Consider the following 26,626-nt stretch of genomic DNA (forward strand, 5'->3'; position numbering starts at 1 on the left):
TCATGAATACATGAAAATTCCGCACTGATAATTGTTGATGCAACCGTTTGTTGTATTTACCATAACCTGAAAAATGTGATCACATCCTTCTCAATTTTGATAAGATCAGAAAACATTTTCAATTCACCGATTTATATGGAAAAGTTTATATAATTCGTAGATTAGTAGACAGCTTTAAGATAGCATTTTTACATTCATTAAACTTGTTTAATAAGAAATTCCTAAAATTATTTATATAAATTTTTGCTTAAATATTTGGAATTAAATTCACAAAACACATAACATAAATTTCCTTTGTTTTAAATGTTTAACACATAAAAATAAAATAAAATTTATTTTCACTCATAATATCTCCGCTGTGTAATCAGTGTGGAAGAAGTTTTGAGTTTCTTCGTTCGTCAATGGCTTATACGTAAAGAATGAGTATTCCATTTCCTGTCCGACGATCATTACAGCACCGCTATTACCTCCGAAGATTCCCGACGCAGAATAAAGTGAAATCAACAATTGTTTTCCGAATGGAAATGAAAATCCTTCATTTACACATTGGTTACCTTTGACGACCAATTCATATCCAAAACTATCAATAAAGTCTTGTAATGCCTTTGGCCCAAAGACCAATGTGTTATCTCGAAGGTCAAGTGAATAATATGGGACATTTGCATTTTCATTAGAAAACAAAAAGTCGTGAATAATGCCACATGGAGGTATCGGAGCTGGACGCCCCCACATATGAACATCGTCTATAGATTGTAATGTTGGCGATATTCCCGCGTGAACACAAAATATCTTTTTGCCAATAACCGCCGCTATCGGCATCGAATTGAATACAGAGGTGAATGATGTGTATGGAACCTTTTTACGTGCGCATTCCTCATAAAAGCTTTTAACATGTGTTTCACCTTCGGATTCATGATCACCTCGAAGAAGAAAAATATTGTTTGGATATAAGATCTTGAAAGCTAAAAGAAGAAGTAAAGTATCAACACCATCTGACCCTGAGCCACTATAATTACCAAGAAAGAGATAGTTGCCAATACCAGGAAACCCAAATTGTTTAAAAATTCTGATTAGATCACAATATTGACCAACAATATCACCAACAATAACAAGTGGAACATCTAAATCAAGGAGAGTTGGCTGCTTGAGCATGATGTTGGACGAAGCAGCACAGATCCAATTGATATCATTGATTGATAAAGTACATGTTGAAGAAATCTTATGATCTGAAAGAAGTGCGGCTGTAATTTCACGCATGTTAGGAATTGTGGAAAAGTGTCCAATGTTAGGTAAAACTTGTTTAACAGATTTAAGATTAATATGGATATTGAGATTATGAGTATCTGGTGAAATAAAGCCATCCTTAATAAGCTCTGTTAATGATAAATCAGTCTTGACAAAAATTGATTTTTTCTTTTTTGTACAAAAACCTGAAAGATATACAACTTTTGAAAATAATGGACCTTTTGGATGTTCAATAACAAAGGTAGAAACAATACCAACCCTATCATTTGTGAATGAGCATAAATCGATTTGAATGCTTATATTTTTTCTTAAAGTATCAGCAATTTTTAAAATAAAAGAAAATTGGAATCCTCCTTCGATATATTGTTGAGAAGTTATGGTGTTTGTAAGTTGATCTTCGTTGATGCTCCATAAATCTGAAATGGAGACTTCGTTTCTCAGCAACATTTGGGAGAATAAACGTCTCCCGTCGACTTTTTGAATTCGGTATAAACGGTCGTATACACTTAGTTCATAAATGCAGACAGTGGTCATATCAAAAGATGAGAAAGCTTTTCATCAAAGCTTACTTGCCCATGATATTCGCCTTGATGGGAGAGCTCCATTAGTTAGCCGTCAATTTAAAGTTGAAATTAATCCTCTTCCATTATCTCCATCATCATGCCGAGTTACATGGGGTTATGGATACGGCGATACGACCGAAGTAATGGTTTCAGTGAGCACAGAAATTATGAAAGAAGAACAAAGTTTACCACAAATTTCAGTTAAAGCATTATCGGGATCCTTTGGAATAGATTTTGATCCAACAGAAATATGCCAAGTTGTCAATTCTACTCTTGAGCAATTTTTAAAAAATAGTGGTGCTCTTGATCCCTCACAATTTGTTATTGTAAATTCTCCATACTCATGGAAGATATTTATTGATGTTCTTATATACAAAGCTGCTGGTGCTGTTTATGAAGCAGCAATGATTGGAATTCGTGAATCACTTTCAAGACTTACATTTCCACAATTAATTGTGACACCAGGAGAAACAATCTCTGAACTTCACTTCGACATCGACGAAAACAAAGAAGAGCTGAAGTTGATTGATCCTGAAAAGTTACCGTACGTTCTGTCATTTGCGGTTGCGCCAAATTCTTTGTTTTTGGATCCGACGCCAATCGAAATTTCCGTTGTGCAGTCGCTCTTAGTGATTGGCGTTTCGAAAGCCGGAAGTATCCTCGGGTTAAATCACTTTGGGGAACGCGGCTTAAAAACAAATGCAATTGAAGAAATTACAAACAATTTGCAAATGCTCTTGTCACAACAGATGAACTAAAGATATTAATTTGTTATTCCTTTTTTATTGTGAATTATTAATACGTTTCGCTTTATTGAAAAAAGATGTAATGAATTTGATAAATGAAATTATAAATAATGTTTTGCAAAATGGTTCGGAACTTATCATATTAATTTCTTAGTGTTATCCATAAAATTTTGTACTGTACCTTAAAAAAAATATGAGCACTCATTGAATAAAAAAACAAATGATATATATACACATTTACTCTTTTTGATTTTAATAGATAGACAAAAAATGTGTTAAAAATATTCCAAGAAACACGAAAAAATAACCGAAATGATTGATGTATACATATATAGATAATAAATATATAAAAGACATAGATAAATCTCTTCTATGAAATTATATTGTTTATCATTCGAGAACAGTCTCATGAATAATTTACATACGGCCAAATTTTGCATCATACTTTAAAAAGGATATTTCACAGTGGATAACTTTTATTAAATGTTCAATGCTCTTTGGTTATTTTAATTTTTAACTCAAGTTAAAAAAGAACTAAAATACCCAAAAACGCAGTTGAAATAAGCATTTGATCTTTTTTTTGGAAGTTTTAAGAAATGTTCGATGATATTCGTAAGGTTTCATCTACTTCATGTTTTTCAACGCAAAAATATATATACATATGAAATTCCAAATTAATTGGACAATTTAGGTGTATTTTATGACTGTTCAATAAATACACAATACATGTTTATATAATGTTTGTATGAAATATATTTTATTTTTGAATAAAGAGTCGAATAATTCAGCGAAATGAAAAAACCTCCAAAATTTTAACTGAAGAATTAAATAAAGTATTCAATCCCCAAAGTTATTTTGGATGGAGAAAACTGTTTTTTCTGAAGAAAGAATCGAAGAAATCAAGAAAAAATTCCAATCTTTGGACATAGGTGGCACTGGGTATTTAAGGAGAGATGTGGTAGCACAAATTCTTATGGGTGAAGGAAATCAACTTGATAGACTTATGACCGCTTTACTGTTCGAAAGATATGACGCGGACGGAGACCAAATGATTAATTTGGATGAATTCATTTGTTTTTGTAGGGAAATGGATCAACTTTCTGATATTGATATTTTAAGACAAATATTTGACTTGGCAGATGTTGACAAAAATCATTACTTGGACATATCTGAGGTAAAGCGAATTGGACAATTAATGGGACTTGATGTAAATGAATATGATTCTATTGCAACAATTAAGGCATTAGACAGAAACTCTGATAACTTAATAGACTTCAGTGAATTTTGCACAATTCTTTCCATGTGACTCTATAAATAAAAACTTAACTTTCTTTAAAAAAAATCAAATTTTTCCAACACTCAACAGCAATTAAACAGCACTTTTTATAACAAAGCGGTTAATATAAACTAGACAAAATATCTGTTTTTGCGTATTTTACATACAAAAGTGCATCTTTAGAACGATGGATAATTTCCCCAACAACTGTTTTTTACATCGCATGAATATATCTTCAAAAAAATTATAATTAAAAAAATTCATTTATACAATGATATTTTATTTCTATAACAATTTATTTAAAAGACATTATAAGAAAAATCGAAATCTAAATCGAAATTCAAATCGAAAATAGATTCTTCATAAGGTTCTGAGAATTCTGAGATTTCAGAATATGTTTCTTCATTATTAGAATTATCTTCTTTGAAATTATTATTTATATTTTCATATGTTTCTTGTTTTTGTTGATTTTGTTGAATTGGTTGAATCGGAATTTGATTCATTTGATTAAATTGATTCATTTGGTTAAATTGATTTATTTGACTCATTTGATTAAATTGAAGAGGATATTGAATTCGTTGAAGATTTAATTGTGTTTGAAAATTATTCGGTGAATAAATTTCATTTAAACGACGAAGACAATTAAATCGATTACGAATATTAATCGATGTTCGACCTGGAAAATAGTTTTCCATCAACTTCCATTTTGGTCCTAACTCTTGATACTTAGAAAGTAATAATTTATCTTCTTCTGAACTCCATTTACCTTTTATGAACACTATCTTTTAAATGATTTTGCCATCGTTCACGACATTGACGAATTGAACGATTTGGCATCTCTGAACAAATAAACCCCATTCATTTTTCCCCATATTTTTCAACCAATGCTTTAAGTCGTTCATCTTCTTCTTGACTAAAAATGATTTCGTTTAATTGTTGTTTTTGTATTATTGTTCATTTTTTAAGCAAAAAATCAAAGTGAAATCATATTCTTAATTATTTCTATGTTATTCTATACCCTTTCAAATCCTCTCAAATGATTAGCTGGATGACTTTTTCTGTGTATTTTAATATTCTGTGATTTACATATTATGAAATCTTATTATCGTTTTCTGGACAATATGAAATCAACATTAAAAATCTTCAAAAATTGTTTTTGAGATGATTTATTATCATTAAATCATATCAATTGTTTAAGGCGACCTTATGTTTGATTTAAATACATAAAAATCCAAAAAAAAAATTCGTCATTTTTATTTTTATTAAATATGTCAAATTGATCGTGTTTTTTGTGGTTTGATTCGTAAACCATACATTACTTTTCAAAAAAATTACAATATAAATCACAGAATATTAAAATACACAGAAAAAGTCATCCAGCTAATCATTTGAGAGGATTTGAAAGGGTATAGAATAACATAGAAATAATTAAGAATATGATTTCACTTTGATTTTTTGCTTAAAAAATGAACAATAATACAAAAACAACAATTAAACGAAATCATTTTAGTCAAGAAGAAGATGAACGACTTAAAGCATTGGTTGAAAAATATGGGGAAAATGAATGGGGTTTAATTTGTTCAGAGATGCCAAATCGTTCAATTCGTCAATGTCGTGAACGATGGCAAAATCATTTAAAAGATAGTGTTCATAAAGGTAAATGGAGTTCAGAAGAAGATAAATTATTACTTTCTAAGTATCAAGAGTTAGGACCAAAATGGAAGTTGATGGAAAACTATTTTCCAGGTCGAACATCGATTAATATTCGTAATCGATTTAATTGTCTTCGTCGTTTAAATGAAATTTATTCACCGAATAATTTTCAAACACAATTAAATCTTCAACGAATTCAATATCCTCTTCAATTTAATCAAATGAGTCAAATAAATCAATTTAACCAAATGAATCAATTTAATCAAATGAATCAAATTCCGATTCAACCAATTCAACAAAATCAACAAAAACAAGAAACATATGAAAATATAAATAATAATTTCAAAGAAGATAATTCTAATAATGAAGAAACATATTCTGAAATCTCAGAATTCTCAGAACCTTATGAAGAATCTATTTTCGATTTGAATTTCGATTTAGATTTCGATTTTTCTTATAATGTCTTTTAAATAAATTGTTATAGAAATAAAATATAGTTTGTATAAATTGTTTTTAAATTAATTTTTTAAATTAAATCATTAATTTAATAACAACTGAATAATAATGATAATTTCCCAAATGCAGAATTTCTAAAATTCTTTATAAATGTTAAATGAAATTTCTTTTTCGTAAATCATTTTTTCATATTTCTTCTTAAAAAAGGTGGTGTTTCTATAATTAAAAGAAAATATTTCACTTCCGCGAAAACCCATATTTGATTTGACTGAGTCTGTTTGCTTCCCTATTATCAGACAAACATAGTCAAATCAGACTAAAACACAATGTGTATATTTATTTTCTAACAACAGCGCTTATCCCTCCACCAAATTTTGGGTATGTTGAACCTGATTTATATCGTTGCTCAATTCCCGGTGAAATGAATTTTCCCTTTCTCCAGACACTCCATTTGAAAACAGTTGTTTATTTATCACTTGATACACCACCACAAATATTCCAAGAGTTTTTAAAAGAACAAGGGATTGAGTTCCGACAACTTCCAGGCGAAGGCACTAATGTTGGACAAAGAATCTCTGAGCAACTCATTTTAGATGCACTTCATGTTCTTTTAAATCCGGACTGTTACCCTCTTGTAGTAATGTGCAACCTTGGGAGACATCGAACAGGCACTGTTATTGGCTGCTTGCGGCGTCTCCAGAAGTGGAGTTTGTCTTCGATATTCGAAGAGTTTCGGCGGTTTACCGGTTCAAAATCGAGTACTTTACACGAGCAGTTTATCGAACTTTTTGATACGGAGCTTGTTGAGCTGCCTGCGGATGCTTCAAGGCTGCCTTTCAAGATAAGTTGTGTGTCAAATAATAGCGAAACTAAAAATGAAGCAAAGAAAGAAGAAATACCAAGAGCTAGAAATTTGTCAATGATTTCGAAATCGTCGAATTCACTTCTCAAAAAATAAATTTTTATTTAAAGAAGGCGTTTTTAGCAAGTGGATTTTCCCCAAAATTTAAGTCTTTTAGTCTGAAAAAAATAATATTGAATTTTAACATTTGAGTATCGAATTCAGTAATTACTCATTTTAATATAGCATTTTCGAACATACAAAATAATTACTTCACTTAATTCATATGTTGGAAATTTATCTCTAAATACATTATTATTTTTATCATATCGATCAAAAAAATTCTTTTCCTTATTTTATGTTTCAATATTTCAAGTGTTCAGCTTTTCACTATTACCTTTTTGCAAAATATTATAACATTTTCTAATCAATTGTTATTTAATGAAAGCTTGCATGGTTATTTCGTAATTTAATATGCTCATAATTATTACCAGAATAATGATACTTATGTATTGTTCATTAGCTAGAATATGAAAAATTGCAAGTGAACTTTCTCTAGAGAAGATATAAATAATATTGAATCTAATATGTTCAAAAATAAAAAAACGAAAACACAAAATATCCTCACAAAAACAACAAGTTAACAACAAATGTAGAAACCCATTTGTAGGTCATTGCCTAATTATAGGTCTTTGGTCAAAAGGCATTTTGCTCAAAATCTGTTGCAAACGGAAATTTTCATCCCTTTGAATTTTTGTGAACAACAGTTATTCTCACAGAAATCCATTTAAAAAATTCAAAGGAATAATTTCATACTTTTTTGAAGTCCGCTTTACTTCATTTTTTTGTTTCATGTTCACTGGAATTATAGTTCATGATGAATGCATGCCTGCCTTTAATGACTTCAAGATTGGTCACAAATATCGATATGTTCTCTTTACTTTTAGTGATGACGAAAGGTTTATTGTTGTTGATAAAACAGGGCCAAAAGATACAACATATGATCAATTCCTTGATGACCTCCCTCAAAATGATGTATGTTTCGCTGTCTACGATTATGATTTCACCAACGATGATGGAAACCTTCGCAATAGGCTTCTCTTTATCTCATGGGTACCAAATTCTGCACCAGCACGAAAGAAAATGATATCTGCTTCAACAAGGATTTCGTTCAAGAATGCTTTACCTGGCGTTGGACTTAGCATACAAGCAAATAGCTATGCTGAAATTCAAGAATCTGAGGTTCGTGCAAAATGCCTTGCTTCAATCAAGTAAAGGTTTAACCTTCCCAAAATCTTTTTTTGAAATTGATTAATTATTATTTTTGTCATTTGAAATACTTTACCCACAAAACTATTAGTGTCTATTTTAATAATTTTTCTTTATAAAAAGAAATTAATATATTAATTTTTTGATATTTTATATATGTTATTCGAAATATATTCAATGAAAACAAAAGAAAATAAAATAAAATGTAATATTTGCTTGATTATGTTTCATTTATTAATAAATCTTATATTTTAATGATTCATTCACATTTACAAACGATCATAATTATCATGTTTAACGATATTTCTAATTTAATATTACATGCAAAATATATACGATATTATATTTATTTAAACATGGTTATTTTGAAAAAGGTGAGAAAGCTGATGAAGTACATCAGTAATTTCTTCGGTTATGACAACTTTAAAAGAATCATCATCAGAATCACAAGACTCCAAATCAGAATCCAAATCACAATTGGATATAATTATAACAACGGGCTGATTTCCTACCATTGATGCGTAAGCTAAAAGAACTTTCAATGCCTCAATTACTTCCTTTAAAATTACTGTTGATCCACTTTCCATCAGCGAGATCATTTTATCGAAAATTCCCATAGAAATTAAACTCAATCCTACATCTTGAAAATCAAATCTAAATGCATGAATAAGAGCTATAAGGGTATATCTCATAGATTGAAAATCACATTTCTCAAGTATCAGAAAAAGAAGTTGAAAAACATTAGCATTAGCAGCTTGAGGAATAACATAAGGACATCTTGCAAAAATAGAGCACAACATCCTTGAAAACTGATAAACCGTTGATGGGTCACCCCGTTCAGCGACCGTTTGAACTATTCCCCAATTAAAATTGTTTGCAAGCATTCCAACAACTTCAGTTTCAGGGGAATCAAACAAATGCATTAAAATATATAAAACATGGTATTGGGAATCGTTTGGAAGATGTGGGAAAATTTCAAATATTGATTGGATGGAAACAATTTCTGTAAAAACAAATGCACATGGACTCCCACACTCAATAAAAACAGCTGCAACTGAAAGAAGACATTGTAAATTGGGATTGTTAATATCTTTCATTAACCCATAAAAAAGATCTGAAACAACTGATATTTGATCGAAAGATGGATGTGGTTCACTATGAAGTATAACATAAATGTTTTTGAGGATTTCATCTTTAATGGGAACCTCGGATACTATTTTGTAGAATTCAACATATTGATTTAAAATAGAGTTTTCCAATAAAAACTGAATAACTTCATGAGATTCACAACACGCTCTTTTTGTGAGAACAAGTGCAAGTAAGCGTGATTGATTAGTGACTTCTAAGTTCCCAATTCCAATTGAAATAAACATAGCAATTATTTCTTTCGTAATTGGAAATGGGATGTTTGGTTGAGATCTTTCAAACCAAAGAAGCATTATTAAAAGAGTACATTCTGTAATAATTGATGTAAGTTGTGAGCTTAATAATTTAATTAAAAAAGCTTGGAATCCAATATCAGATAGAGATGTCAACGAAATACTTTTGCATTGCTTAAACATAGTAGAGAATGAAACAATCAAATTTTGAATTTCTTGAACATTTTCTAAATCTGTGGAAACCAATCTTTGTGCTATTTCTGTTGCTTCGCATACATAAGCAGGGTTATCCTTTTGTTCGTTGAGACGAAGAGATTGTCTCATCGGAGTGACTGTACGTTTAAAATATCCATTTTTGATCAAGCAATTCATATAAATCAAGGTCTAACCCAAAAAGATCAATGAGAAACTTGATATTTTCTTAGAAAATTGTATTGTAACAATTTAATGAATAGCATTATAAAATTTCAAGATAATGTTTATTTCTTCAAATCAAAGATTTTAGCAAATTCATTAAACATTTCAAAAAAAACATGTAAATCATTTGATGTATAATATTATTTCCACCAAAAAATGTTATATTTAAACATTTATTAAATACAATAATTACAACATCCTCTATTAAAATCTAATGCAGTTGTTTTCCCACTTATTCTTATATACTCTCTTAGGAAATGATAATTTTTTGCATCCAAACCTATATGAAACAAATCCATTTCATTTATAATTTTGAACTTTTCGACCAATTCCTTAAAATTTTTCGACAATAAAATAAAACAATTTAAAAGGTCAAAATCATTATTTGCTTTAATTGCGTTTTTAATTGTTTTCAGCACAAGTCCACCACCTTTTTCTATGAAATCCAAAGATTTTTGGAAATTTATTTTCCCATTTTCACCAATCACAACATTAAAATCAACGTTTTGAATTATTGGATTTGCTATAGCGGCGACTTTCCACTTTCCCGAATCAATAATACTCTCATCTGTAACGTCAATATTATAAGCACAATCAGTAATTGGACGGATATAAAATGACATTAAGTTAATAAAATATGAAATTTTTGTACATTGATTAACATTATTTGTACATTTAATAAGAATTTGATTCCCTAAAACTCGTGCTCTCCATAAGCTTAATAATTGTTTATAATTCTTTCGAAATAATGTGGAAACATAATTGTCGTCTGTTAAATATTGTATTGGATGTTCGATAATTATTTTGTTGATTTCACCTAATCGAATATTATGTTTTTGTGTGATGTTAAGAAATGGTTCAAGAGTAATCTCTGTTAACGTGGCGATTAAATTGGCTGATTCTGTTAAGAAATTAAGAAAATTAATTGGGAAATTAGGTGATTTAGAAACTAATCCAATTGAAGTTTGTAAATATCCACGTTCATGAATAATAGAAATGGCCATAGCTGGAACTATTAAACCATAAAATCCTTTGGTGTATATAGCAAAAAAGTTATGTTGATTCCAACCTGATGGAAACATTCCTAGAAGAAATTCATTTGGAATTTCTGAAATAGTGGAGACTGAAATAGATGGTCCTACAACAGGATCAAATGAAGCTATAATAAAATCTATTCTTGTATTTTCTTCTGTTATATGTTTTTCTTCCAATTTTTTGATATGTACGTTACAATTGCCACTTTTGAAGAAACTTTTCTTTTGCGACGGTTAGTGTTGTCACTTTTCCTTAAATGTCAAGTCAAACGAAGATCATATATGTTGGTGGACTAAGTTATCAAACGACAGAAGAAATGCTTGAAAAGGTGTTTCATGAATTTGGGGAGATTCTAGAAATTACATTACCTCGTAGAGATGATGACAGAATTAAGGGTTTTGCTTATATTAGATTTGCATCACCAGAACAAGCAAAAGCAGCTCTTAAAAAAGATGAATCAACATTGGATGGAAGAATAATTGGTGTTGAATTATATCGTGCCAGAAGAAAATTTGCCCCAAGAAGAACTTCAGACAATGATTATAGAAGAAAAGAAGAAAAACCTAAGAAGAAAAAATCTCACCATCATCATCATCATCATCACCATCATAAATCTTCTAAAAAGAAAGATGATGATGATTACGATGAAGGAAGTGATGATTATGACAGTAAGAAGAATATTGTAATGGATGTTAAAGAAGAAAAGAAAAAGATTAAAAGCGAAAAACGCCATAAACATCATCATCATAAGGATAAGAAAAAATCGAAAAAAAAGAAATCATCCGATTACTCTGAATAAATAACACTTTATAAAAGAATTTGCTTTGCTTTAACCACACTTCCAAAGTTCAACATGGAAAATTCCTATTTGTTTTGACATGTAACCTCTTCCTGTATAACCTACTGCGGAACCAAAAGATTTACCAATAACACAATGCCATTTTCCTTGGTGTTTTGATTCGAATATTTCTTTTATATGTTTTGCAATTTCATTTTCAGTTCTAAATTTTTTCATTCCTTCGTGAAACAATAATTCCATTTCTTGAATGAAGTCATCAGGAGCATCATTTTTGTTTTGTTTTAGCCAGGCTGGTTGTTTTGGCTGTTTTTTTGCCATTAAAATCGAAGACGTTAATTGCCACTTTTCCAGGAGTCGAACAATTCTTCATGAATGAAATAAAAAATCCCAGCCTTAATTTACAACCAAGCTTAAGCAGCAATTTTTTCTTTTCAAGCCCACCAAGTTCCCCAAATTCAAATGATAAGAATCCAGTTTCATTAACCCCTCAAAATAATCTAACAATGGGGCCACAATCTGATATATCTGGTATGTACAAGACAAGCATCACATCAAGTTTTGCTATAGCAAGCAAGGCAAACCCAGAAAACACTTCCACACAAACAACTGATCCTAAAACGATTCCATCAAGTCCATCAAGTCCATCAAGTCCATCAAAATCTCCAAATTCTCTTTCTACCTTCACCTCTCAAAACAATTCATGGTCACAATCTAATTCATTTATCTCCAGGACAAACAGCATATCAAATTTTGCTATAGCAAGCAAGGCAAACCCAGAAAACCCAGAAAACGCAGAAAACGCCTCCACACAAACAACTGATCCTAAAACGATTCCATCAAGTCCATCAAAATCTCCAAATCCTCTTTTTCCCAATTCTCAAAACAATTCATCATTTTGGTCACAACCTAATTCATTTATACCCAGGACAAACAGCATATCAAGTTATGCCCCAGCAAGCACTGTAGAAACAAAAAACGCTTCCACGCCAACATCTGTATCTCAAACTATTCAACCAAGTTCCAAAGATCTGATCAAACGTAAAACGTATGATTTTCCTCATTCATCGTCATATCAAATATTTCCAATCGATTCAACAGAAGATAACAATCTCTCACAAACGTCAACAAGAAGCAAATACTATTCTCCGATACGGAAGCTTCATACTCCGCGTAAGCAATTTTTCAGCTCAAAACAAAAGGTTCAAACTGATGTAACCAACAAATTTAACGAATGGGTTAAAAATGCGTACGAAGATCATCTTTTGTCACCTATTCAAGTTAGTGGTTTCGAAGTTAAAATGTATCTTATCGACAAAAGTAATAATATTCCATTCGAGTTTTATCACATCGATTTCGACGATTTCAAAACACTTCTTTTGAACGAAATCGAAAAAAGAAAACAAGAATTAAATAATTGGAGCGCGTCAACTTCAAATGGAATCGAAATTTCGGAATTAGATAAAAAGGCAAACGAAATCATAAAGGAAAAACAAAGAATTGATTTTCTTGCGGATGTTTGTTATTGTTTGCCATCAAATAAAAAGGATAAACAAAATCAAAGGAGAATTAGAACTTTTGCACCTCCATTAAAGCTAAAGTTATAGAGTTTATATTATTAGTAATTGAGTAAAATCTATTTAAATATAATTTTTTTATTGAAAATGTGTGAATCAAATTAAGGAATCAAACGAATACTCACAAAAAGAAATGAAAAAAATCATTCGATAATGTTCTCATTCAATCGATGTGAGTATGATTGTAGGAACAATTATGATAAGAAAATTGGAATGTGGTATCTGCTTTGAAGCAGGTCCTCATGCATACCAATGAAAAGGTCTTTCAACTCTTTCAAATTTACTTCTCTATCTATCTCTAGAGACATAGAGATCAAAGCCCTTACAAAAGATCTTGATAAGCTTTTCGGCCTTCAAGAGTAGCCATCGGTACTCTTGGCTATCAATTTCCTTGGAATATTTGTTTATTTGAACACAATCTTTGAACATCCAGGATATCGCCTGATGAAGAAAAGTCCAAACCAATCTTAAGGAGGTTATATTTAGTTGTATTTCTCCTTGAAAGAATAGGAATATTAAAAAAACGTTGCGAAATTTCAATCTATTTAAAATTTACCAAATATTTTCTCTATAAATAATACCATAGTATTTGATTAAATTATATATTTATTTCTTTTGTTTAGATATGAATTTTTTTTTTTTTATTAGTCGTAATTATTAATTGTTTTATGAAAAAAAAATGATATTTTAAGATGAATTTATTAATGTCAAATTGATTTTCTTATCTAAGGGTTTGACACACCTTTAAAAAATGGAGGAATTCCTTCTTTAAATAACATCCTAATTTTCATATCAACTGATTGAAGCCCATCCTTAACTGGATTATGAAAATTTTTGTTGAAATACCTTGTTTTCAAATTAAATCTTAAGCAAATCAAAAAAATATTATCATAATAAATATCAATTCCTTCCTGTACAAGAAGTAATTCAACAATTGGAGTATTAAACCTGGTAATTGCTTTCATTAGAGCTGATTTAAATAAAAAGATAAAAATCCAAATATCATTTTGCAATATAATATCAACAAAATAAAGATTATCTTTAGCATTAACATCAATTCCTTTATGTCTAAGAAGTAATTTGACGATTTCTGTATGACCATTAAAAGATGCTTTCATAAGTGCTGTATTAAATATTTTAAATAATTTCCAAATATTATATTGAAGCATTGAATTATTAAAATAAATTTTAAATAAAACAAATAAATATTTTTAGCATTAACATCAATTCCTTCTTGTTCAAGAAGTAATTTAACTATTTCAATTTGATTTTTTTTAGTTGCAATGAAAAGTATTGTTCGAAATAATTTAAATAATTTCCAAATATTATTCCGAAATTTTAAATCACTCAAATAAATGCGATTGATAGTATTAACATCGATTCTTTTTCGTTCTATGAAATATTTAGCAATATCAATAAGTCCTCTAATAGATGCTATTATAAAAGCTGTTTCAAATAATATGAAAAAATTTCAAATAAAACATTGAAATTGAAAATTATTATAAGATACATCAAATAAAAAAATATAATATTATACACATTAAAATTTTCGTTTTCGATAGTAACAACAATTTTTTTCAAATTATTGCCTAAAATATTTATTAAAAATATATTAAAAAAACATCAAATGTTAAAGTGAAATTTTATCAGAATCACAATTAAAACTTTTTTTTGAAAGTAAAAATTTTACAAGTTCCAAATTCCCTGAATAAGTTGCAAAAGACAAAATCCCATTTGGAAATTTATTAAATTGATTTATAAGATATAAGTTACCGAATAATGCAGAAACATTAACAATAGAATCATTAATATTCATTCCTTGTTCTAATAAAAATGAAAAAATTTCATAATTATGATGAAAAATACATTTCAATCCTAACTTTTCTAAATTTTCAATTTTTTTAATTTCATTATCATAAAGATAATGAAAGATATCATTCTGATGAAATTGAATTGCTGCTTCATACACGCCTTCTAATGATGAATGATTTTTTTCGCACAAATGAATAATTTCTTCATTTCCACCAGCAACTGCATATCTTAATGTATTTTTAATATTAGAACCATTCATTAATAAGTATTTAAAACATTTAACTGAACCAAAGAATGCTGCATAATCAATTAATGAAACATTTGTGCGATTAATATATTTACATATTTCATAAAGCGATGGTTTAATATTTTGGTTAAAATTAAAGTTTGTTTGTGATGTTATTTCTTGAAGTTTTTCTATTTCATCATATCGAATCGTTTGTAATAATTTTGATGGATTAATTCCTTGGCGTACATATTCTTTATGAAGTTTCCATTTATCATTTGAAAGTTCAAAGAAATTATCACTAAATTCATATGAAAAAGAAAGATTAAATTTAATATAATAATCATCATAATAATGAGCAAAATATAATTTAGATCGATTTTTTATTAAACTCGAATCAACTAAGTTATGATTTAGCATTGAATCAAGTAGAAAATTACTTTTGGTTTGTTGATATGATAAAATATAATCTGAAAAAATTTTAAATATTTTGTTTCCTTTGATCTTTTCATCAATAGAAAGCATGTAACGAAAATAAATATTAGGGTCTTTCATTTGGATATCAAAATATGAATAAATCATACCACAAATTTCTTGTTTGATAGAATTGGGAAAACAATCATGGATGAATAATTCAATTGTAGATTGAGCTGATGTTTCCACATTATCATCTGTCAAATTAAAAATAATATCTTGAAGAGAAATTAATTTGCTAATATTTGCAATTTTAAGTTCATTTTTTGATTCTTCCATTTTAATGGCAAAAGTTCTTTTGAAAAAGTGACAAAACCGTTTATTAATTTGTCGCTTTTCGTCATATGAGTGTGCTTGAATTAGAAAATCAAATCGAATTCTTAGAAAACCCGAGAATAGCTTCAATAGAAAATATACCATCCCTTGTATATTTAAATGTTGCAGGGAATGAAGAAATAAAAAGAAGAACTTCTTCAATTCTCAAAAATGTTGTACTAAATTTTACTCCAATAACTCATTTTACAAAAATGGACTTCAGCTCAAATCATCCTAATGAGAAAAAATTGAGAAAATTTTGGAATTCACCGGGATCTCCAGAAGAAATCGAAGTTACATCTCAAACAAATCTCCCTTTAATCGATCTTTCTCTGCATTATTTCTTTTTCAAAAGTAGTTTTTTAAATGAAAATATTCTTTTTGAATCATTAAAAGTCTTATATTCTCTCTATCAAAAAGATGCATTTTGTCCAACAACAAGAATAATGCTGGATACATTGATGTACATCCCTATGTTTGTGAATAAAAGTGCAGACCAACGTAGAATTGGTTACCAATTATTGTGCAAAGTTTCTCAGAGAGCAGAAAAGGAATGCAATGTAAAAGTAATTACATGTGCGCAATCAATTTATGTTCTCTTTCCGGAAAATACTCAATAAATTTTTTCTGTTTTTGCTGATACAAGTTTTCCTAGGTTTATAATTACGATAGGATTTTGAATGAATCGATGATTGGGGTACACCATTTCACAAAAAAAGTCTAATCTTTTAAAATACTACATGTGCGAGAACGAAACAAAATTCAATGCATCACAGACAGAAAATCATTTGGAAAATAAAGTGGAATGTTCTAAAGCTGAAACCATCTTTATGCAAATTTTAAATGAACTTGAAAAAATAATTTTTAACTTAAATGAAGAAAATTTCAATATATCAATTCATCAAGCAATGAACATATTTGATCCTAATTTTGTATATTCATTTAATATTGTTGTTTGTATATTGGTGTATACAGCATTTTCTTCTCTAAGTAATGATTATGATTTATATTTTAAATATTTAAAATCAATTCAATCGAAAGAAGAAGAATTAAAGAAAAACAATATTAAAATATTTGATATCTTTGGGAAATATATCTCTAAAATTGAAACACAAGAAGCATATTTTCTTATAGAAAGAATGATTATGGAAAATTTAATTAATGAAAATATTACATCAAATATTCAATCTAAATATTTTGCTCATTATAAGACAGAATTAGAAAATAAAAATATTAATCAAAATGATCCATTCTCTAGAAAATTTTATGATAGTTATTCCAAACTTTCAAATAATGATTTCGAACTTCATAAACAATTAGTAAAAGAAGGAGTTAATCCTAATGAAATTGCAAAAATAATTCGAAACGATAATGTTGAAAAACTTCAAGAAATATCATCGCAAGAAGATTTTGATTTTAATCAAACAATTGAACCATCACTTTATGAAAGATACTCGTTTATTAATCAAGAAAATGTTTCATTAATTGGTTTTGCAGCATTTTTTTCTGCTATAAAATGTTTTAAATTTTTACTTATGAATGACGCTAATGTAAATGATATTGGTAAATATGTTATTGTAGGTGGAAACTTAGAGATTATTCATTTATGTGAACAAAATCACAAAAACTGGGAATTTTTATCTTGCTAAACATTTGATTGAAAATAATCAAATTCCAAAAGATATTTTGGTGTTTTCTTCTTGTTCTGATAATGTCGAACTAGTAAAATATATTCTTGAACAAAAAGATATAAATATCAATGAAAAAGATATTTTTTTTATTACTTTTAAAATATGTTTTATGAATTTGATGATTTAAAATTATATTTGGAATATAATATAAATATTTAATACAGCACTTATTAGAGCTTCTGAAAATGGAAATAATGAAATCGTGAAATTACTTCTTAAACAAGAGAAAATTGATCTCAATATTAAAAACATTAATTTGTTTTATTTAAAAATTTTTTTTAATGATTTTGGATTTTTAAATAATATTTGGAAATTATTTCTAAAATTTGATATAGCATTAATAACAGCTTCTAAAAACAATCATATTGAAGTCATCAAATTACTTGTTGAACATGGAGGATTTAATATTAATACTATAAATATTCAATTATTTTGTTTTATTTTTATTTTGATAATTAGATGTTTTAAAATAATATTTGGAAATTGTTCGAATAATTTAAAACAGCAATTATGTATGCATCTGAATATGGTTATATAGAAATTGTCAAATTACTTATTGAACAAAAAGGAATTGATAATAATAGTAAAAGCGTTTATTACTTAATATCAATATTTAACACAATAATTTAATATTTTTAAAAAGCTTATGGAAAATATTCATAACACTTAACACAAATCTTATATTTGCATTGGAAAATGATCACAAAGAAACCGTAATATTCCTTCTTGCACAAAAAGATGTAGATATCAATGTTAAAGGTATTTATTTATTAAGAATAAAGTTGATTTTAATATGTTGGAACTTCAAAATAGAATTTGGAAATTGTTAAAAACATTTCAATCTGCACTTATTATGGCATCTTTGAAAGGATATCTCGATATAGTCAAAATTCTTCTTAAAAAAGGAGTTACAAATGTTAATGAACATGATTTTTATTTGTAATATTATTTATTTATTTCATTTATTTGAAATTTCAAAATAATATTTGGAAATTAAAAAAATTATTTAAAACAGCACTTATTTATGCATCTAGAAAAGGTTATATAGAAATCGTTGAATTATTTCTTGAACAAGAAGGAATTGATGTGTATTCTAAAGATATTTATTTTAATAATTTTATAGTATTTCAAAATAATATTTAGAAATTAAAAAAATTATTTAATACAGCACTTATGTATGCATCTCAAAATGGTCATACAGAAATAGTTAAAATACTTCTTGAACAAGAAGAAATTGATATTAATGTTAAAGGTATTTATTTGTTTTATTTGATATTTATTTTTGTTATTATATATTTCAAAATAATATTCAGAAATTATTTAAATTATTTAGAACAGCACTTATATATGCATCTTGGAATGGTCATATAGAAATAGTTAAATTACTTCTTGAACAAGAAGGAATTGATATTAATGCTCAAGACATTTATTTGTTTTATTTAATATTTATTTTAATAATTTGGGATTTCATTATAATATTCGGTAATTATTTATATTATTTAGAATAGCACTTATGTTTTCAGCAGAAGAAGGTAATACAGAAATAGTCAAATTACTACTTGAACAAAAGGAAGTTGACGTCTATGCGAGCACTATTAATCTTGATAATTTAATATTCGTAAAAAATATTTTCAAAATATGTTTAATAAAATATTTTACAGCACTTACTTATGCAGCCCAAAAAGGTAAGATTGAAGTAGTTAAATTGCTTCTTGAAAAAAATAGAAAAGATTACAATGATAAATTTATTCTTTTCATTAATTTTATATTTCAAAACATTAAATGAAAATTATTTAAAATTAATGATAAGGCACTTCTTTTTGCATCTGAATTTAGCTATATTGAAGTAGTTAGATTACTTCTTGAACATAATATCGATATCAATAATAAACACGATAAATCAAAATAACATTTGGAAATGATTTAAATTATTTGATACAGCACTTATATATGCATCTTCAAATGGTCATATAGAAATAGTTAAATTACTTCTTGAACAAGAAGGAATTGATATTAATGCTAAAGGTATTTATTTGCTTTAAATTATGTATATTTTAATATTTTAGAATTTAAAAATAATATTTGGAAATTATATAAATTATTTAAAACAGCACTTATTAGAGCATCTGAAAATGGTCGTACAGAAATAGTTAAATTACTTCTTGAACAAGAAGGAATTGATATTAATGCCAAAGATATTTATTTGTTTTATTTTGGATTTGTTTTAATAATTTTATATTTTAAAATAATATTCGGAAATTATTTAAATCATTTAATACAGTACTTATTATAGCATCTTGGAAAGGTCAAACAGAAGTAGCTAAATTACTTCTTGAACAAGAAGGAATTGATATTAATGCTAAAGATATTTATTTGTTTTATTTAAAATTTATTTTAATATTTTCTTATTTCAAAATAATATTTGGAAATTATTTAAATTATTTGAAACAGCACTTGATTATGCAACTGAAAAAAGTCACTTAGAAATATGTAAATTATTTAAACAATAAAAAATCGAAAAAGAAATTTAACTCAAAGAATCTAGATGTTATAAAAAATTATGTAATCAAAAATGCGTTTAATTTATAAAAATTTATATTTCATATACTTTAATTTTTATTAGAAATTTTTTTTTGAAACATGTTGAGAGCCTTTTCATTTAGGCAGCATATGTGTCTTATATCAAAAAAATCATCATAAAACGCATAAAATTAACACTAGCAAAAATTCAAACCAATGAGATCAAATCAGAAATTTTAGATTACAATATTACTGTAAGTTATAAAGCAACACTTGGTTTTGCTTTGCATCATAAAAATTTACTTAGCAACTATAATGAAAAATTTAAACGGTTTCAAGACGTACAATTTTTTTAAAAAATAAGACGATTAAATATTTAACAATAAATTTGCGAAAATTTTTGTCGGAAACCTCTGTAAAAGCTTCGTTTTTAACGTACTACCGTAGAACAAAAATAGTCACTTTTCAATTTAGCAATTTTGTGTAAATCTCCCAATTTCTCACTTTTTCATGATTTGTCTGATCGTTTCCAAAGCATATTTTTCTACAACTGCAATACATATGATGTATATTTGTATATTTTGAAATTAATTTTAACAATTTCACATCAAAGTAATCTTTGGTCGTTCTTATTTTAGAATAATTTTGTTCATCATAAAAATTTGCAAATCCAGATCAATGTAGAGAGGATATAGTCGAAAACAAAAGAAAATTTAAAAAGACAAACACATTTATAATTAATAAATGGAAACAAATATTTTTTTGACAAGTTTTCATGAGATATTATAAATTGATTGAAAATTTTCAAATTACCATATATATAGTTTATTTTCAAAAACATAAAAATTTGAATGCTGCAAAAATCATCTACCTAACTAGAGAATTTCTCCGCAACTAAAAATTCTAGTTGAAATGATTGAGTACTCGGCATGTCAGTTTAAAAATAAACTATATAATTCGAAACAATTTTATGACAAATACTTTCTGTATGGGAAAAACAAATAACCAAAACACTAATAAAAAAGGAGGAGATGAATGGGAAAAGCTTCTTTCAATCAAACATGCTATATTTGATTTGAATCAAGAAAATATTGTTCAATCAGCAAACTCAATAATATCTAAATTTGATGAATTATATCCAGAATCCTTTAATCAAATAGTCAGTCAAATGATATATGTATCATTTCTAAACAGGATAAAAGATGCTGATATATATTTGTATTTATTAAAAGAAATTGATACCTTCGAAGAAAAAAATAAATGTAAATCAAAAATATTTAAAGTATTTAAGAAAGTTTATTTTGAAAATTTTCCACAAGAATCATTTTATCTTCAAGCAAAAATGATTAACCGCAAATTCCTAGAATATGATTCTGTTGATGATGAGGATCCATATTTTGTACATTATATGTCTGATAAGGAAATTGAAAATATAAAAAAATATTTAATGTCACAAGAGATTTTTGATAATTTCGAAGAACTATCAAAGAACAATTGGGAGCTTCATAAGAAACTAATTGAAGAAGGACATAATCCGAATGAAATTGCGAAAATAATCCGAAATGATGAAATAGAAAAACTTCAAGAAATATCATCACAAAATGATTTTGATTATAATCAAGCAATCAAACAATCTCTTTATGAAAGATGTTCATTTGTTAACAAAGATAATAATTTATTTTTTGATGAAGAAAGTGTTTCATTAATAGATTATGCAGCATTTTTTTCAGCAGTAAAATGTTTTAAATATTTACTTATGAATGATGCGGATGTAACAAATACAGGTAAATATGCTGTTGCAGGTGGAAATGAAGAAATCATTCATTTATGTGAACAAAATCATTCAACATTTAAAGATGCATATGAAGCAGCAATTGAATTCCATAGAAATAAGATCTTTAAGTATATGTATGAAAATAAAATTGGTGAAATTAATGATTTAGAAGAATTAGGAATTGTTTGTGTTACATTTCATAATTATGAAATTTTTACATTTTTGCATGAAAAAGGAATGGATATAAATGAAGAAATTATTAAAGAATCAGCAAGAATCGGAAATATATTTCTTGTTAAACATTTTCTTTCATTCCTTGAACTTCCAAAAGATATATTAGTAATTTCTTCAGATAATATTGAAATGGTCAAATATTTTTTAGAACAAGAAGGAATTGATATTAACGCTAAAGACATTTATTTGTTTTATTTGATATTTATTTGAATAATTTAATATTTCAAAATAATATTTGGAAATTATTTAAATTATTTGAAACAGCACTTCTGAAAGCATCTTATCGTGGTCATACAGAAATAGTTCAATTACTTCTTGAACAAAAAGGAATTGATGTTAATGCTAAAAATATTTATTTTGTTGATATGATATTTGTTTCTATGATTTTCTATTTTAAAATGATATTTGAAAATTATTTAAATTGTTTGAAACAGCACTTATTTGTGCATCTCAACTTGGTTACAAAGAAATAATAAAATTGCTTCTTAAACATGAAGGAATTGACATTAATGCTAAAAATATTTATTCGTTTTATTTGAATTTTATTTTAATAATTTGATAAATCAAAATAATATTTAGAAATTATTTTATTTATTTGAAACAGCACTTATGGAAGCATCTCATAATGGTTATACAGAAATAGTTCAATTACTTCTTGAACAAAAAGGAATCGATGTAAATGTTGAAGATATTTAAATGTTTGATTTATAATTTAGCCAAGAAATTTCGGATTTAAAAATAAAATTTGGAAATTGTTCAAAACATTTTATACAGCTCTTATGGAAGCAACTAATGATGGTAAAGAAGAAGTTGTTAAATTACTTCTTAAACACAAAGGAATTGATATTAACGTTAAAAATATTAAAGTGTTTTATTTATGTTTTAGTAAAATAATTTCGGATTTCAAAGTGAAATTTGGAATTCATTTAAATTATTTGAAACAGCACTTATGTGGGCATCTCGTAATAAAACAGAAATATTTAAGCTACTTCTTGAGCAAGAGGGCATAGATATTAATGCCAAGGATATTTATTCATTTCATTTAATGTATATTTTTAAAATTAGATATTTCAAAATAATATTTGGAAATTATATAAATTATTTGTAACAGCACTTATGAGTGCATCTATACATAATCATATCGAAATGGTTAAATTACTTCTTAATCAAAAGGGCATTGATATTAATGCTAAAAATGTTTATTCATTTTATTTAATATATATTTCAATAAATCGAAATTTCAAATTAATATATGGAAATCTTTCAAATTATATTGGACAGCACTTATTTGTGCAACAGTTAACAACAATATAGAAACAGTTAAATTACTTCTTGAACAAAAAGGAATTGATGTTAATGTTAAAGATATTTATTTGTTTTATAAAATATGTATTTCATTAAAATGAAGTATCAAAATAATATTTGGAAATTATTTTCATTATTTAAAACAGCTCTTGATTATGTTGATCAAAATCAAAAAGAAATTGTTGAGTTAATTGGAAAAAAATTATTAACAAACTCAAAAGATTAGATTATCATAAAAATTTGATTTAAATTTAAATGTTTTTATTCAAGAGATAATTCTAAATTCTTTCACTGCCATTTAAAATTCTAAATATATGGCAAGCATGTCTGCAAAAAAATTTTTTCCAGTTTTGATTTCGTAATTTTTCAAAATGAGTACTAACGGTCTTCATACGTTATTACATGAAAGCATGCGCAAAAATAATCGAACGTGATATGGAGGACTGGCTTTTACAAGAGTGCGTTAATTGCGCTATGTATGCTCTACATAATTTTAAAAATGAAGAAGAAGTTGCGGAATTTATGAAGAAAGAATTTGATCTAAAGTATGAACCATCATGGCACGTGATTGTAGGGCAATCATTTGGTGCTTATGTTGGACATGAAATACTCAAATGTGCTTATTTTTCGATAGGATGTTTATTTTTTGTTATTTATAAATCACCAGATACAGAAGTTCCATACACTCAAGAAGACCAAGTGATTAAAGCAGAAAGCAAAGAGTCGGACAAAGAAGAAAACAAAACAGATGATGAAAATCAAAATGAAAATTAGCACATAATAATTGATCAATTTATCCACTCTTGTTTATTTAATTTGTTAATCCTCTTTTTTCAAACTGATTAAAAGTATCTAAAATGTCATCGACCATGTCTTTCCATTTTAATGATTCTTTTTTCTGCGATGATTTTCTTTCTGATTTGTGTTTGCCATGACCCTTTGATTTTTCTGTTCCAAGCTCTTCGATTAAATTAGTACTTTCTTTAATCCAATTTGAAATGTCTGTAATTGCCTCAATTGCTCTTTTACACATAATTTCAGAGTCCGAAAACAATAAGCTAGTACCTCTACCAGATATAGATTTTAATTCTGTCTCAAGTTTTGTCAAATTTTCTTCTTTGAAACTTTTGCTCTTTTTGAGGTGCCCCATCAGCCGTTTATTCTCCACTTTTGCAGCGGCATATTTTTTCACAATTTCTGGCAGTTTTGATCGGCTTTTATTGTTTATCACTTTTTCTAAGTTGTCTTGATTCAATTGAATTTTTGAATTGATAAAACTGTTATAACACTCAGAATTTTCGTCTAAAACTTCTTGATATTGAAGCATATATTTGTTGAGTTCTTGTGTAACTTGTTCCAAAGAATTATAATATTTGCCAGAATTTTTCTTTACGTTTTGAAGTTCGACATTTAATGTTTTGATTTCCTCAATTTGAGAAATGATTAAATCAGAAATATCTTTGGATTGGTCTATTAAGAATTCCATTGGTTCTTTTGATAAACGAAGAAGTTCTTGGGGAGCAAAATGTACTTGATAATTATTTGAGTTGATGATATTTTCAGATGGATTTGTAATGAAACGTTTGTACTTGTTGCTGGATTCCATCCTTTCGTTACGTGCAGCTTCAAGTTGTTTAAGTGATTCTTGAATTGAGTTTTGTGAAGGATCTGTGATTGGTGGTTGTTTTGGATTGATTGCTCTTGGGCTGGGCATCTTCTCAACCTTAAATTGGAATGTTTTAAGCTGAACGAAAGCTTTTTGTGCTTCTAAAATGTCATATGCTTTTTGACCAATTGACTTAGATAAAGATGAGTTTTCAATTGAACTTTTGAGCTCATTTAATAACTCTTCATGCATATTAAGGAGCATCTCAAGCTTTTTAACTTGACGAACTTCATTAATTTTATAAAAGTTATCGTCAACATTGGCGGTTATTAAACGGTTTCTGAAACTGTTGATGTCTTTGAAGTGAACTTTGCATATGAAGAAAAGGCGCTGATCGAAAACAGTAAACCCGTTTTCATCGGGGAAAATGTAATACGCATTTTTGAGGAGGAAGGAAAAATCAAGTTTCATCCAGGATGAAAATTCAAAATCATAAACATATATGTCGGAATTGGAGGAAACTATAAGCATTCGTTCAATAGCGACAGTGTGAAGAGGATGAGTAATTACAAATGGAGGATATGAATCAATCTTTGAAACATTACGTGTTTCAACATCAAGAATGTATATCGCAGTGCTAGTAGACGCATTTTCGCATATTCCTCCAAAGATACAAATTTTTGTGTTTTTAAGAAAAACCATTGAATGATGAAATAATTGTATCGGCGTGTCAAATTCGATATTAGAAAGTTGCATGGTTTCGACATTGAATAAAACAAAATCCTTAAGAATGTCGTTTTTGTTCATACCGCCTGAAAAAAGAATTGATGATATAGTTGGAATGTAAACTGCCGCATGGAATCTTCGACCCGGTAGATCATTAATGAATGGTTCCCATATTTTATTTCTGTACATCCAAAGCTCATTTGTAGAATCACCTTTTTCATTTGTACCACCAAAGAAAACAAATCCATTGTCAATAGCGGTCATTGATTGTCCTCTCCTATAAGGGAAGGGAGTTTCTTCGACTGATACCCATGATTTTTGCTGGTAATCAAGATAATATAATATGAGAGAATGACATAAGATTAAATCACCAGATCGTTGAACTTGCACATTCCCGTTGGGGAAGTCATCGAATGGGGAGCCAGTTATTTTTTGAATGGCGTCATGTGAGTCGAAGAGTTTTTCCATTTGCTATAAACGGTTTCTATAAACATTTGCCACAATTACAACAACTAAAGAGCGCGAATTTTTCTGGTAAAATTTTTTCACTTTACAAATTCTCTAGTAAAATGTCTGATTTGCATAAAGCATAAGAAAACTATTGATAGTTAACAATGATGTTGTGAGATTGGAGAAAATGAATATTGAAAAGAAAAGCACATTTCTTTTATTTGATGAATGAATTATATA

The 26,626-nt window shown here is 27.5% G+C and overlaps 7 protein-coding genes across 7 annotated transcripts; 5 read left to right on the forward strand and 2 right to left on the reverse strand.

The window, feature by feature from the left end:
* Positions 1-342: 342 nt before the first annotated feature.
* Positions 343-1,692, reverse strand: GO595_006707 (Ser/Thr protein phosphatase; the record flags this gene model as incomplete). The annotated part of the gene is made up of 1 exon (XM_067920090.1): positions 343-1,692. The coding sequence occupies one exon, from the start codon at positions 1,690-1,692 to the stop codon at positions 343-345; it is 1,350 nt and encodes a 449-aa protein (XP_067773135.1).
* Positions 1,693-1,762: 70 nt separating this feature from the next.
* GO595_006708 (exosome complex component RRP42) lies at positions 1,763-2,566 on the forward strand (the record flags this gene model as incomplete). Its single annotated transcript, XM_067920091.1, has 1 exon — positions 1,763-2,566. The coding sequence occupies one exon, from the start codon at positions 1,763-1,765 to the stop codon at positions 2,564-2,566; it is 804 nt and encodes a 267-aa protein (XP_067773136.1).
* An 847-nt stretch (positions 2,567-3,413) lies between these two features.
* GO595_006709 (EF hand family protein) lies at positions 3,414-3,860 on the forward strand (the record flags this gene model as incomplete). The annotated part of the gene is made up of 1 exon (XM_067920092.1): positions 3,414-3,860. The coding sequence occupies one exon, from the start codon at positions 3,414-3,416 to the stop codon at positions 3,858-3,860; it is 447 nt and encodes a 148-aa protein (XP_067773137.1).
* Positions 3,861-6,360: 2,500 nt separating this feature from the next.
* Positions 6,361-6,897, forward strand: GO595_006710 (putative tyrosine-protein phosphatase; the record flags this gene model as incomplete). Its single annotated transcript, XM_067920093.1, has 1 exon — positions 6,361-6,897. One exon carries the CDS (start codon positions 6,361-6,363, stop codon positions 6,895-6,897), a length of 537 nt encoding a protein of 178 aa, XP_067773138.1.
* A 735-nt stretch (positions 6,898-7,632) lies between these two features.
* Positions 7,633-8,055, forward strand: GO595_006711 (putative actin depolymerizing factor; the record flags this gene model as incomplete). Its single annotated transcript, XM_067920094.1, has 1 exon — positions 7,633-8,055. The coding sequence occupies one exon, from the start codon at positions 7,633-7,635 to the stop codon at positions 8,053-8,055; it is 423 nt and encodes a 140-aa protein (XP_067773139.1).
* Positions 8,056-12,182: 4,127 nt separating this feature from the next.
* GO595_006712 (uncharacterized protein) lies at positions 12,183-13,283 on the forward strand (the record flags this gene model as incomplete). The annotated part of the gene is made up of 1 exon (XM_067920096.1): positions 12,183-13,283. One exon carries the CDS (start codon positions 12,183-12,185, stop codon positions 13,281-13,283), a length of 1,101 nt encoding a protein of 366 aa, XP_067773140.1.
* Positions 13,284-24,415: 11,132 nt separating this feature from the next.
* GO595_006713 (Kelch motif family protein) lies at positions 24,416-26,404 on the reverse strand (the record flags this gene model as incomplete). The annotated part of the gene is made up of 1 exon (XM_067920097.1): positions 24,416-26,404. One exon carries the CDS (start codon positions 26,402-26,404, stop codon positions 24,416-24,418), a length of 1,989 nt encoding a protein of 662 aa, XP_067773141.1.
* Between the last annotated feature and the right edge of the window lie 222 nt (positions 26,405-26,626).

Source organism: Histomonas meleagridis (genome assembly GCF_020186115.1).
Source record: "Histomonas meleagridis strain 2922-C6/04-10x chromosome Unknown contig_46, whole genome shotgun sequence".
Lineage (NCBI taxonomy): Eukaryota > Parabasalia > Tritrichomonadida > Dientamoebidae > Histomonas > Histomonas meleagridis.